The sequence below is a fragment of the Amblyomma americanum genome, chromosome 10 (genome assembly GCF_052857255.1).
Source record: "Amblyomma americanum isolate KBUSLIRL-KWMA chromosome 10, ASM5285725v1, whole genome shotgun sequence".
NCBI lineage: Eukaryota > Metazoa > Arthropoda > Arachnida > Ixodida > Ixodidae > Amblyomma > Amblyomma americanum.
In genome coordinates, this window is record NC_135506.1 from 52,997,236 (window position 1) to 53,012,316 (window position 15,081).

Consider the following 15,081-nt stretch of genomic DNA (forward strand, 5'->3'; position numbering starts at 1 on the left):
ATGGTGTGTTGTGTACTGCAGCTGAAAGAAAAATATCGTTAGCTTCTTAACGTCTAGTCAGCCAGTCTTTACGGGAGTGACAAAAGGATGATAGGGGAGAACTCTCTGCAGGCCGATGTGGCATATCCTAGCGTGAAACCAAGACACGCTCTAAAGAAACGAGGGTCAAGTGGTTGTCCTTAAACTATTCTCAACGTAAGAGGCTGAGCTTCGTCCTGCATTTTTATACAGGTAATGGGTTATTTGTGGGACAGGGCTTTATGTCCAAGAGGTCTCCAGGGGACCGCACCCTATTTTCTCTCAGAAATAATCCCAGTAGTGCCTGTGCTCAACTCCTTCCTATCCGATATCTGTTGTCCGACGTTCACTTCATAGAGGCGTTAAAGGGGTGAGGGGGTCAATGAAGCAAGGCGTGAGAGCGACACGGTAAAAAGAGTAGAACATCGGGGAAAGGGAAGATAAATGGAAGCCCACAACGAGTACAGGGTATGAAAATGCTGCTTGTGCGAACAGACTCGCAGATCTCGGGTACGGGCAAGAGAGCTGCTGTCGAGAAGAGGAAAACATTTGGGCTACGATGGTTCCACAGCTGAGGCATTTTTTTTTCACGCTTCCGCGCAGTGTACATTAAGCGACGAGGCTGAGGAAGTGGCGCAGATACTCCCTTTTTATTCATGAGTATCCATCTTTAGTATTTGTCTTGCAGATGCAGCTCTGGGAAGCCCTATAAATGCAAAACAATTTCTTTTAAGGCTGGAGGTAATAAAAGAAGCACCCGATTCTTGGCCGATCCCCCAGTGTGGGTATGTGCCATCTTTTGATACGCTAACAACAACAACAACAACAACAACAACAACAACAACAACAACAACAACAACAACAACAACAACAACAACAACAACAACAACAACAACAACAACAACAACAACAACAACAACAACAACAACAACAACAACAACAACAACAACAACAACAACAACAACAACAACAACAACAACAACAACAACAACAACAACGACAACAACAACAACAACAACAACAACAACAACAACAACAACAACAACAACAACAACAACAACGACGACGACGACGACGACGACGACGACAACAACAACAACAACAACAGGAAGGTATACGCATGTAGGAGAAAGATCGCTAGGCTTTGAACTGCTGGCTGCCGCTAACTTCATGCGACTAAAACCGGACGAGATTTTTTTGTTCTTCCAAACCACGTAACAGTATGCTCCGCCAATGTCTTATAGGCCTTTCCAGTGAGCGTTCCCAGGGCGCCTCAGTATTTATAGCTGAACCTGGCTGTGTGCTGTGTGCACCTGGAGCGAGGGTGTGGAAGAGTATGGCGCTTACTGTCTGCACCGGTTCGCAACAGTTCAAACAGCAGGTGTTCCGGCGCGTGTCACCGATGGGGACGTTTGTAGGCCAGGAAAACGTGGCTTGAAGAGACCCATAACTAGCTAAGACTCCACTTCCACCGTGAGTGGACACGGTGGCCAGGATTACCTGCTCAACAAGTCGTTTGGAAAAGTAGCTGCCCCTCTCCACCCAGCCTGTGACGGTGAGAAATTTGCACAAGAAAGTAAACCATTTCGACGGGCAACGCCGGTATAGGTACGTCATGTTTCCGCGGAAAGATCCCATGCAGATCACACTGAGCACGGTACAAGAACGATGAAAGAAGTGTGCGTTGTAACTGAGCGACCGCCAGTACAGTACACTGTGAAATGAACGTTGGACCCTCTGGGACAGTCACACAATTCAGAACTGGTGGATATTCTGGACGAATTCGGAGAGTATTGCACAGTGAACCCGGCGGAGCTAGGTTGAATGTCGGTGATTCAGACGGACATTCTTGAACTCTCGGCTAGCATTCCGCTTGTCTTGCGGCCGCAGCGGAAGAGCACTTCGACGTGAGAAACATTTCGAATAGCTAGGAAAGAATTAAAGGATCTTTATCTGGTCATACAGACAAACTCTGACTAATACCCTTGTTATACGGAGAACTTTCAACTGCCATTCAGTTGATGGTTGAAACAGCCCGTGTATCAGAGGTAATATTTAGAGTTTGTCTCTGCGACCAGACCAGCGTCCTCTAATGAAACTGCAGTGCCACTGATGTTGAACTGAATGGCAGTCGGCTGCATGTTACTCCTTTTTTGCATGTCGTTTTGTGAACCACTTATATAGAGATAAAATATTGCCTCGAAGGCTTTTTTTCCCCTCAAACCCTTCTTCGAAATCGCAAAGTGACTAATCCAAAAAGTCCTATTTTTTAGGTCATCCCATGCTTGCCGCATGCAATCTGGAATTCAAATAGTCACCACCTGGTTATGGCCAATTCCCCTTGTGGGTATGTGCCATTTTGTGAGGCAAACAACAACAACAACGAAAAAGACCTGCCTTCTCCTTCTGCACGTGCTGTCCGGCATGAGCCGCTCCCATCGCGATACGAAGAAGAGGAGGTTTGCCCCGACGTCAAGTCTAACCTTCATTCTCCAAGGCACGACAACAACATCCAGGACGCTTTCACAGCTCACAGCTCTGGCCACTACAACCATGACTGCAGGAACAAAAGTGTCGGAGGAGATACAGCCCTTCTTCTCGATGAGGAAGACAATAGCGGGTGTCTTGACAGGCGGAGTGTTCCTCTGCGTATACATGGTTGGCCCGCCATGGAAGGTCCCAGTCTCTTCTTCACTCCATACCCACGCCGCTCCCGGGTCAGACTGGATGAACGCTGCCCAGGTTGTCACCCAGCGCGAGATCTCGACCAAGCCTCGCTTACCAAACCGCGGAGGCTGGGCGGTGGCCGAGCGCTGTCGCTACCCGCTTGACGTGCTCGTCTTTGTGCACGCTAGCGCCTACAGGTGGCGACGCCGGGCCACGGTGCGGGACACACTGCTCGAGGAGGCGTCAGCGCGTCGCTTCAGCATGGCGGGGGTATTCTTCGTGGGACGACGCGTCAACGACTCGGAGCTGGACGCATGGCTGGACCTGGAGGCAGACATGACGGGTGACTTAGTGGTGCTCCCGATCGAAGACGGCTACAGAAGTGTGACGCCCAAGTTTCTGGCAGGCATGCGCTGGGTGGCAGACCACTGTCCCACTGTCAAGTGGATCGTCAAGATCGACGACGACGTGATGGTCGAGCCATTTGAGGTGCCGTATCATAGATATTGACACGTGGTCTGCCGAGAGGTGTGTGCGGACTGGAGATTTTTTTAGGCAGCCGGCGTCTGGTAAAGATTTGACATAGCTCTTCTGTGTTATTTAATTAAAGTACTACTAGTAATAATGATAGGTTATCGGGAAAAGAAAAGCTCACTATGTCAATCCTAGTGGAAGCCTGCAAAAAAATCTTTTGTCAGGATAGGAAGAGTGCAGTAACTGTCTCACTTCTCGGTGGACGCCTCAACCGCGTTCTAAGGGAAAGGACGGCGAAACGCAAAAGGCGCCCTAACCAGTGAGCTAGCGCGTCGGGTGCCCGTGTGCTGTGCAATGTCAGTGCCCGTTAGACATCCCCGGGTGGTCGAAATTATTCCGGAGTGCTCCACTACGTCACCTCTTTCTCTTTCATTCGCACTTTCCTCTCCCAACGGCGCAGTTGAGGTGCCCACATATAATGGAAGCGTATACTGCATATCCTGTTAATCAGTGTGAAGAGACGGAGCAATTGAAAAGGCAGAAAGAAAGGGGTGCCATAGAGGAGGACTGAGGGCAAATTTCTACGACCTGGTGTTCTTGAACGAGCGCCGAAATTGCACACTGCACGGGTGTCTTGCGTTTCATCTCCATGGAAGCACCGGGGATTGATGTCGAAGACTGGTTGCACATTACTGAGCATATTTTAGTGAAGCGTATATAGAGACAACCCTCGCGCTGTAATAGTATGCAAACGTTAATTTTTCTTTAGGAGTTGTAAAGGGAAGCGTCATTCTGTGTTCCACAAGTTTCTTAAGGGATTACAAAAAAGCACGGAACATCTCTGCACCGCCCCCCCATTCCTCACAAAAAAAAAGTGGCTCAAAGGGACGCTGATGACAGATTCGGGATGGCCTGTACGATTGGTTACCGCAGGTCTAAACCTAATGATAAAGTGGATACTTTACCTGAATGAAAACACAGTAATTACGAACTGGACAAGAAACAAAAATTGAATACAGGTGCCGACAGCACCGATCGTTTTCTCAAGCATGCGAACGTCGATTACGTATATAGCGAGGTAACCCGGATCACAGAGGCTCTACTATACCGAGATTAATTTCCGTGTGGTGATCACAATATCATTTTCGGTCCTGCAGTCACGATTTGGAATTGAGTTGCGGAAAGAGGAGTTGCACATTTAAATTAAAATTTCTGGACAATAGATGTGGTCTTTACTGCCTAAAAAACGTCAGCGTAATCCGAAACAGCCATAGAATAAATACTTGCTAGGTGATGGTGGTGGTAAAACTTCATTGGATGCACTGGGGCGGGTTTTAGAGGAGAGTGGAGGGTTTCACCGCTCCCTTGCCTGGGTTGTAGTCCTCATTCCGGGACACCATTGGCGGAGCCGCTGCCCGTGCTCTTTGGACCAGAGCCCTCTGGGACTCCAGGTCCAAGCAGCCGGACAAGGCCGCCTCCCAGCCCTCTCTCGTTGGCTGATTTACTCTCTTTATTTGCGGATTTTTCTGGCAGGTTCATACTATATGATATGCGTCTCCCCACATCTCACAAAATTTACAATACTCCGAAAAAGTTGGGTCTATGTGCTTCTGAATCGCAGGGCTTAGAAAATGCCCCTTTTGCAGCCTTCTGAGGCCTTCTGAGGTGCCGTACCTCAGTTCTATCCATGGATGGAATTGTCCTCAGTGTCTGTTTAAGCCATGTCCGCATTTGGAGAAATTTGTTATTGGGATATATACAATCGCGCTTTTTTTTCCGGGTCTTAATACTGCGTGACATGTTGCACTGCAATTTGTGCGGCCGCTAAAAGGTCTTGATTTGCTTCCAGCTTCAGCGCTACTTTCGGGCAGTGCTCCAATATCAGCCGCGGTCTCTGCACTGTTTGGTAATAACCAACGGGCCGGTGTTCCGGGATCCTTGGAGCCGCTTCTACGTGCCCAGGGAGGACTTCCCCGAAAACGTGTACTTCCGGTACTGTTCCGGTCGTTCTCTCATGATGACCTACGACGTCATGCGGGACCTCCTCAGGGCGGCCTCCGTAGTTCCCAGCTACTCGCAGGTGAGAAGTGTGAAGGCCATGTAGAGACCGCTGTCCGGAGAGATGCATTGTAGTGACTTTCACAATGCGTCTCTTTTCAATAGAATGGCTCTACACAGCGAGATAGGTGAACGTGCCCCACATGTTAGGTTAGACGTCTATTACCTGGGCTATACTCGGGGACAATGCAGCAGAGGCTAGGTAAGAAAGGGAAGGACACGGGCCTTTGTCCCCTTGCTGAGGGGAGGTGGTATTGGCTATTCAGCCCTAGCCGCTCCGCACCGTGTCTCCAACTTTCCTCTTTCACCCCCTCTCACCCGTTGCCTGAATAACAACAACAACAAAAAGCCACTGCCCCATGGCACGGCACGGGAACAAATGCCCGTTTTTCTTCCTTTCCTACCCAACCTATGCTGCATTGCGAAAAAAATGTGTCCGCGAGCATAGTTTTCCATTCCAAAAACCTTTATTTCCACCAGAGAAGAGGCTCCCCTACTCCCCATCTCTGGCACGCAGGCCTAGGGGTGGGGGCCGGGAGCCTCGCATCTAAAGGCAGGCATAGAGTTCTTGGTCTCTTGCGGCCTCCAGTGCCAGGTGAATGACTTTTTTCTGCACGGCGGGGTCCGCGCTTTGCAGAAGGGTTTCCCAGGCTTCCTTGCTATTTATTCCTTCTTTAATCCCTGGGGAGTGTGTACATTCCCAAATGATGTGATCTAGGGTCCCCCTATTCTCACATTTTTTGCATTTTTCCTCTATTTCCTTTTCCCTAAATACGTGTGATGCCCACACCGGGTTTATGAAGTTCCCAGCTTGTAGTCTACGCCAAGTTGTAGCTGCTTTATTCCCTAGTGTTTTGTCCGGCGGAGGGAAAATCCTCCTTTGACTTCTATAGCTCTCTATTATTTCTGCATAGCTGATCAGTCTCTCATCCAGGTCCTTGCAGTCGGGCGGCTCTCCCCTGGCTCGGAAGTAGAGGTCTCGAGCCAGGGTGTTTGCCGCCTCGTTTCCAGGGATGGATGCGTGAGCTGGTACCCACACGATGCGTACGTCCCTCCCAATTTCCTTGTTTTTTAGAATTTGTGCTGCTTCTAAGGCAATCCTCCCTCTGCCATAATTGTAGACTGCAGTTTTGCTGTCACTAGCTATAATTTTGGCCTGCGTTCCTACGCATGCGAGCGCTATTGCGACTTCTTCCGCCGTTTCCGGGTTGCGGCTTCGAATGGATGCTGCTATCTCAGGTTCCCCCTTTCCGTTGACCACTGAGGCCACGGCTGCTCCTAGCTTCCCACTTGCTGCATCTGTGTATGCCACTGCTTTCTTATCTAGACTGTCCAGTCCTCTGGCCATGGCTTCTGCCCTCTTTTCCCTTCTTTCCTTGTTGAATTCTGGGTGCATATTTTTGGGCAATGGGTCTACTCTGATCTTTTCCCTAGCACATTTTGGAATGTCTTGTTTATTTTGCATCCCCCTGTCGGTTTGCCTGTCGACCGCTTCTAGTATAGCTCTGCCGGTGCTCGTCCTGCTGAGCCTATCTAGCTGCGCTGATCTTACCGCTTCAGCTATCTCACTCCAGTTGTTGTGAAGCCCCATATTTAGTAGCCTTTCGTTTGAGGTGCTTATTGGCAAGCCCAGCGCCTTCTTATAGCTTTTCTTGATTATGGCATCAAGCTGCCTTTTTTCTGTTGCCCCTATCTTGAGGAAGGGGGTCGCGTAGCTGATCCTACTTATTATATATGCCTGTACTAGTTTCATTAGGCTCTTCTCTTTGAGGCCTCTACCTCTAAGCGATATCCTTCTGAAAATGCCCGTGACTTGCGTCGCAAACTTGTCCAATCTTTTTAGGGTTTCATCATTGTAGCCGTTACTTTGTATGAATAGGCCCAGAATCCTGATCATATCTACCTTAGGCACCAGTTTTCCTTCCACAGTGATTTTAAAGTCCTCAACCTGCTTGAGCCTGTTTCTTTTTGGGTTGTATACCAGAAGCTCAGATTTCTCTGGTGAACATGCCAGTCCTCTTTGTGCTGCATACTCTACCACAGTGTCTGCTGCCTTCTGGAGTTTCCTTTCTATTTGCCCGTCGTCTCCTTTGTTCATCCAGACATTGATGTCGTCTGCATACATACTGAACTTTAGACCCTCTATTCCTTGAAGTAATTTAGGTAACCCTCTCATTGCTATGTTGAAGAGGAGTGGGGATAGTACCGACCCTTGGGGGGTGCCCCTGCTGCCCAGTTCTATGTTCCCTGATTCTATGTCCTGATACTTGATCCTCGCTGTTCTCCCAGTTAGGAAGTCCTTGACATAGTTATATGTTCTCGGACCTACCTCTAGACTATGTAGTTCCTCTAGTATAGCCTCGTGTTTGACGTTATCGAACGCCTTTTTGAGGTCGAGACCTAGGATTACTTTTGCATCTTTGGATTGGGATTCGATTATGTCGTGCTGCAGCCTCAGCATCACGTCTTGCGTACTCAGCCCCGGGCGGAAGCCAATCATCTCGCTTGGCCAGAGCTCGTTGTCTTCCATGTATCTGGTTAGCCTTGTCTGAATTACGTGTTCCATTAGCTTCCCTACGCAAGATGTGAGGGATATGGGTCTTAAGTTTTCGAGCTTCGGCGCTTTTCCCGGCTTTGGAATGAGTATGATGTTCGCCTCTTTCCATTGCGCGGGAAGCTTTCCGGTTTCCCACACCTTCTGCATATATGCAGTGATTGCTGTTATCGAGCCATCATCTAGGTTCCTCAGGGTTTTGTTGGTGATGCCGTCCGGGCCCGGGGCCAATTTTGACTTTAGCTTAATTATTTCCGCCCTTACCTCCGCTTCTGTTATTGGGCCGTCTAAAAGCTCCATCGAGAGACCCTGGTACTCTGGGAGTTCTACCCTCTTCGTGTCCCCTATATATGTTTGTATAATTTCTTTAACGAACTCCTCGTCCGTCCCCTCATAGATGTGCTTTGTCTTGGCTAGACTAATGCTCGCCTGCGTTTTAGAGTTGGTAGGGTCGAGTAGGTGCCTTAATAGGTTCCAGGTCTTTGTTAAGCTCATACCCCTTTCCATCTCGTCGCACCTGCTGCACCAGTTTTGCTCACACAACTGTCGTGCATATTTTTCTATGTCCCGATTTAGTCTTGCTATTCTTCTCCTAAGGTTCCTATTCCATCTCTGCTTCTTCCATCTGCGTTCGAGTCCATTTTTGGCCTCCCACATGTGCAGCAGTTTGTTGTCTGCTAGTTCTAGAACATATTGCCCCTTCAAAGTTACGGTCGCTTCCGACACGTGCTTCCTAAGGGTTTCTGTCCATTCCTCTATGTTTTGGATGGTTCCCCAATTTTGCTGGTCCCTTTGGGCCCTGAATTTGTCCCATTCCGTGATTTTGGGCAGTCTACCCGCTTTATCTTTGATGCCCGTGCGTACCGTCGTGGCGATAATGAGGTGGTCACTTCCTAGGTCCGTTCCTGTGTTCATCCAAGTGGCTGCCCTAACGTTTTTGGTTAGCGTGAGGTCAGGTGTGGTGTCCGCCATGACGCTATTCCCTCTCCTAGTTGGGCACCCCGGATCTGTTTGCAGGGTTAGGCCTAACTCCTGTATGTCCTCCCATAGGTGTCGTCCCTTCGTGTCCCTCGTACTGTATCCCCACTCCTCGTGATGGGCGTTGAAGTCCCCTACTATGATCAGTGGGCTAATGTTTGCCACTTTCATTGCTTTCCGAAATATTGCCCTGAACCTGACTTTTTGCTGCTTCGGTCTCGAGTACACGTTTAGTAGGAACAGGCTTGGTTCATTCTTTTTGCCCGTTATCATCTCTACTAGGACGACTTCTGCCTCTGCCGTGTTTAGCTCATGCTCAATTGTTGCTATGTTCCTTTTAACGTATGTGGTGACGTGAGATTTCTCCCCTCTATCACTGTGGAATGCTTGATACCCTGGTAGATTTAGCCGCTTACCAGTTTCTTGCAGGGCTATGGCCAGGGGCTTTTCCTCTAATGTATCGATATATTGTTGCAATACCGCTCGCTTGCTTCGGAAGCCTCGGCAGTTCCACTGCCAAATGAGGGTCTTGTTTTTGGCCTTTCTATCCATGTTGGATTCGTGCTATTGCTTCCTCCGTTCGTTTATGTTGCTCCGCGTGGGCTATCAGCTCCGCTCTCTGGCTTTGTAATTCTGTTCTCTGAGCCTGAACTTCAGACTGCAGCTGTCCTATTGCCTGCGTTATCTGCATCATGAATGCCCTCATCTCGGCTTGTAGGGTGGAGATTGCTAGCCTATTCGCTTCGCTCTATTTCCTGAGCGTTTCCCATGTATCTACCTCCTCGTCCCCTTTGCGTTTGAGTGGGGGTCTCCTTGCTTCTTCCGCCTCCTCCGTTACCTGCCCTGTCGCCTGGGGTTTCTGCGTAAGAGGCCCGGTCTGCTTTGTACCTGTTTTGGGCTGTTCTGCTTGTTTCATCTCTAGTGGAGCTGCTTTTGCGCTCCCCTCTATGTGCTTTTTCAGGAGTCTCTGTAGCTCCTCTGCCTGTTTTTTAAGTTTTTCTATCTCTCTGTCTTTATCATCTTTAGCCTGGGAGGCCCCTCTGTTAAGTTTTTCTATCTCCCTGTCGTTATCATCTTTAGCCTGGGAGGCCCCTCCTGCAAAGCTTACTGTTTTCGGCTCCTTGCTCGGCTCTCTGCTCCGGTCGCTGCGTCCTTTTCCCCAGGGGTCCTTTGGGTCCCTGGGCCTCGATCTCTCCGGGTCCCTGGACCGTGATCTGGATCTCGCCCTTCTTTGTTCCCCGAGTCCTCCCTGTCCTTTGGGGGCTCCCGGTTTTCCTGGGGGCGTCTGGTTCCTTGCCTCGCCTTCCCCCAATCTGGGGAAGCTGTCGTCTCGGCGATCCGTTCTTCCTGTAGGCTTCTGGTCCTTCCTGCGGGTCTCTTCTTCCTGCCTTTTTCCCCAGATCTTCTTCTTGATCTCGTACGGTGTTCTGTATATTTCCTTGCATCTTCGGTCTCCTAGTGGGTGTTCCTTTGCGCATAGTTGGCATTTGGTCTTGCATTTGTGGCCTTCTGCTGGGTTCTCTTCTCCGCAGCTTCTGCACTTCTTGTTTTCTGGGTCCGGGCAGACGTCCTGTCGGTGTCCCAGTCGTCCGCATGCGTAGCAGACTTCGTACCTTTTCTTGTAGAGGACGCACCTCGTCGGCGTTGGGGATAGGTACACGTGCCATGGCACCCTGTTGCTTTCGAACAGGATTAGGACGGCCTTGGATTCTTTCCCTAATCTTCTCACTCCCAGTATGGGTGGGTTCTTGGCTCCGTGTTGCTCTAGTCTTTCGAAAATTTCTTCCTCCGTCCAGAAGTCCGGGGCGTCGTAGATCACTCCCTTCCCGCAGTTTTCCGGCGGGGTCAGGTACGCGTTCAGCGTTGTCTCTACGTCGCCTATCTTTAGCTCTGTTAGCGACGCGTATTTCTCTCTTCTATTTCCATCTCCGGTGGCTATCATGATGGACTGCTGTTTCCTGTTGAAGGTGATTATGTCCTCTCTGCTGCCTTCTCCGACCGCGGCCGCTTCGGCGATGGCGTTCGCCAGAAACGCTCCTCCGTGCACAAGTAGCTTCTCTATCCCACCTCTGGGACGCATGATTATTTTGTCGAAATCTTGCGGAATTCTCGTTATTTGTTTCTCCACCGATTTCGCAGCCAGTCTTCTTCCCTCCTGCCTTGCGGCCGTCCTGTCCTTAGCTTTTGTCTCGACCACGGGGTCGTCGGCTATTTCCTTTTCCGGAATTAGTCTTCCATTCTTTCTTGTCCTAAACCATTGCCCTGGGGCTTTTAGCTCCTCCGGGTCTATCTCTCTTCCCTCAACCACCTCCATGGCACTGGGAGGGCTCGGGCGTCGGCCGTGAGGCCTAGGCCTCTCCTTTGTCTTGGCTAAGCCTCGTTAGGCTTAGCCCGGTCTCCTTCCCGTTGGGGCCTTCTCGGCCCTATAATTCAGGAAAATCGGCCCACCTTGTTGGTTATTGGTGTTCCTAGCCTTCCGGTTCTCTTCCGACGCTGATTCCAGCCAGTTTGGGTCGTTCGTCCTCAGGCTCCTGAGCACGACTTCGTCCCCGATGTCGACGGAGCTCGCCGAACGCACGTCCGACCGCCTCGACAGCCGGCGGAAGAATCATTCATGTGGTTGTGACGTCATGACCCTGTTGCACTAGCCAGAAATATTCTGAGGTGTTCTGGTTGTCGAAATTTCCGGAGTAATTGAGTACGCCGTCCCTCATAGCCCGAGTCACTTTGGAACGTGAAACCAACCTAAACCAAATCAAATGAAGTGGGAACAGTGCGGTAACAGCTGAGTTAAGTATTGAGGTCCAGCTTTCATGACATACCTTTTAGTGCGAGAGCACACATACGATCTTGAGAGCCGAGCAAAAATCATGTTTGCGGAACTTGCTTGTGCCTTTTTCTTGGGCGTCTTGCTTGTGCGTCACTCGTTGCCACAGCAACTGTGACGCCAAGTTGTCACAATTTGTCCCGGTCCAGCCCCGAAATTTTACCTGGGCGGATTTGAACCAAAATCGATACCAACCATAATTGGGCATGCCCGACATGATGGCGACCTTCAAATTTGGACAGAGTTATTTTCAAAAAATTGGCCCAGCTGGCCACCACCGAAATTTGACCTTGGCCGATTTGGACCAAAATCGATGTCCAACCATAATTTACCGTGCCCGAAATGATGGGGACCTCCAAATTTGACTCGCATCATTTTCGAAAATTTGGCCTGGGCCACCCGCGAATAAGCTGTTCACAGCTTTGGGATTTGCGCATATCGTTGCGATGGTTTCGTTTGTGTTGTCATCATTTCCGTCATCGCGCTTTCGCACGTCACATATTAGTGTAAGCGGAGTTAAACTCCGGCTAAATTTGTTATTGTGCGCTGATTTGGAAGATTGTGAAATACTGTTTGGAACATGTTGATGGAAGTAATCTAACCTTAAAATGCGTTGAACAATAGTGTTTTTAAAGTTTTCTCTGCCCCCGCACCCAGTAGTTCTGACTGCCTTAGAAAACCAATGCGTTTCTGATAATAAAAAATAGACAACTATACCAGCGTTTCAAGGGGGGATCAGCCGATATATCGATTGATATGGTGGAATTTTAGGATTTATGGAAAACTGTATTTATGAAGATCTTACCATTGAAAAATGTGCTTGTCCGGAACTTCTAGGTATGATGGGTATATAAGTTTTTTGACTGGAGAATCACGTGTGGGGATGTACGCGGCTGTGCTGGCCATGATGTCGTCATTACTAACACTGCGATTGGTGAAATGTGTGGCGAATACCAAAAGGTAGGAGAAATTTCCCGATCTCCGTATGCAAAGAGCACGATGGCGAAGGCGAGTGCACTGTGTATGGGACAACACTGCACGACGATCTCTGCTGTACTTTGCATGATGTGCCCTTCCGGGCTTTCATCACCGGAGTAAGACGCAGTAATTCGATTTATTTTTGCGGCTACACTGGGAGACATTATACACAAACTGTACATAAGCGAGGTTTATTAAGGCGATATCAATAGAGTCCATATTCCGAAAAAATGGCGGCGCGTTTCACGAAATCAGCCGATTACTCGGCAGAGGTCATGTGGCCTTGTGGCATCATCACAACCTGCCCACCGTAGCAAATGACATTCGGCCCATAGGATTTAGAGGTCCCGTGACTTTGTCCACTGGTGAAGGTATCAACCGGCCTATCAAATTTTGAGCAAGTGGCACGGGGGAATTAAATATTGATCGGTGGAGAGAGGCAGCTTGTCCGGATGACGTCATCACAACCTGCCCAGGGAAGAAAGAAGAAAGAGAAGGCAGAAACAGCAAGACAGAAAAGGAAAGAAGGAAAAATGGCGAGAAAATTCGGTTAGAACATTTGAATGCTGATGAGTGTCTCAGGAGCAAACTCAAAGTTTATAAAAATTACAAGAACATTGAATTAGCAACAATGGAGATCTTAATGCTGTAGCAATCCGCTCTTCAAGTGCGCGCAGTGTCACGCAAGTTTTTAACTGTAACTGATCACCGGTTTGGCTCGCACATATCGTATTGCGTGGAGCAACTTCCCAAACTCGACAGTGTTTTTTATACGTGCAGGTGCCCAAAAACGTTTTCCAACACGGCGGCTGCGTTTTTATGGAGGAAAAACGCTAACGCGCCCGTGTGCTGTGCGTTGTCAGTGCACGTTAAAGATCCCCAGGTGGTCGAAATTATTCCGGAGCCCTCCACTACGGCACCTATTCCTTTCTTCTTTCAGTCCCTCCTTTATTCCTTCCCTTACGGCGCGGTTCACGTGTCCAACAATATATGAGACAGATACTGCGCCATTTCCTTTCCCCAAAAAAACCAATTATTATTATTAACGCGGAAATTGCAACAAAGCCTAATTACTGGGCAGCCTAAGCATGCAGCCATGAAGTGAAGCGCGTGCTTTGTAGCTCCCTGCGCAACCTGCACAGTGCACCCCTCAGTGCCGCTGGTTACGCATCTGGTCAGCGAGGAAATCGATGTTTTAAGGCGAAAGCCTTTACAGGCTCATGACACACCCGCGGGGATGTTCCTAGAAAAGTGTCCCACTACAGCTGTCAATCAAACTGATGACGTCATCGAGACAAGGCACCAAAGCAACTACAAATGTGGAAGCAGTTGCACGCAACCGCGATCAGTCGAGATAAGTCTGGTGGCACCGCAAAGAAAATGATAAAGCCGTGTGGCTGATGAGCGTGTGACGTCATTGAGTGGCGCCACCATCGTTCGAGAGGAGCGCTCCCCCAGGCAATCTTGCCAGACGCCTCCAGAACGCCGATCGTGAAGGATGCCGCCTAAACGCTCTTTTTTTTAATCAACGTTTTCACCACACATCAGCGACACAAAGCAACACCACGCTAAAGGCTTTAGCCTCACCGCACTTTAGGTCGACAAAGTGCCCCCTGATTTTTTTTTTGTGATTACAGCTTTCCGAAAACTTTTGAGGGCAGCTGCACGTGATCGATGTGGTATGGGGGGGGGGGGGGAGAGGTAAAGAGAGCGCCTGCATTTTGATTTCACGTTTATACCCTTCGGTCTCACAGGATGACGCGTACGTGACCGGGGACCTGGCGTTGGTTCAGGGTGTCGGGCACGTAGACCTTCAGCGACTGTTTGAGTGGCGTGAAGGCTACACGGACTGCATCTACGAGAGCCGCTGCTTCTTCACGCACGAGCTGTCCAATTACGGCCTGACCATTGGTCGAAGAAGCCAATGGGGGCTGCTGCTTTGGAACCAGGGACTGTCTCGAAGGGAACGGATGGACCTGTCCCCGAGGCTCGCGACTGTGGCGTATGCGGAAATGTTTAATTCAACGAGGATCGCACTTCGCCAGGGACCGGATCCCGGAAGCGTACATTTTGGGCAAGAAGTTAGGAAAACGAGGGAGATGAGAATGCGGCGGAGAGAAGCGCGCATTACCGAGCTTAATTTTGGAGAAAGTATGCCCTAATAAGCATCCACTGGGAACAAAAATTGCGAAAACAGGTGAAGGAAGAAAGCTCGGCATATATATTCGAACTGCTCTACAGTTTTATGCAGCAGCAACGAATAAAATTAGGCGAAAATCTTTCGAGAATAGGAAATCCTTTGTCAGTAAAGGGGATTGCCGGCTTGCGCGGGCTGATCTTATTCCTTACAGAAGGTACCTAATATTTTTCCTTTTCTACCATCTTTTTACATGCAGCTTGCGTTGCCAAGGTGTTTCATTAAAGCACTGCACGGTTTCCCCAAAGTATCGCACGTCTCTAATGGAAGCCGCGTGCTTTACGTTTTCGACGCACACAGTGAACACAGCCTCACGGTCCTCCCACATTT

At 49.4% G+C, this 15,081-nt stretch overlaps 1 protein-coding gene across 1 annotated transcript; it reads left to right on the forward strand.

The window, feature by feature from the left end:
• The first annotated feature begins 2,474 nt into the window (after nt 1-2,474).
• Nucleotides 2,475-14,753, forward strand: LOC144107266 (beta-1,3-galactosyltransferase 1-like). The gene is made up of 3 exons (XM_077640268.1): nt 2,475-3,174; nt 5,009-5,239; nt 14,309-14,753. Exons 1-3 carry the CDS (start codon nt 2,572-2,574, stop codon nt 14,714-14,716), a joined length of 1,242 nt encoding a protein of 413 aa, XP_077496394.1. The 5' UTR covers nt 2,475-2,571; the 3' UTR covers nt 14,717-14,753.
• The last annotated feature ends 328 nt before the right edge of the window (nt 14,754-15,081 follow it).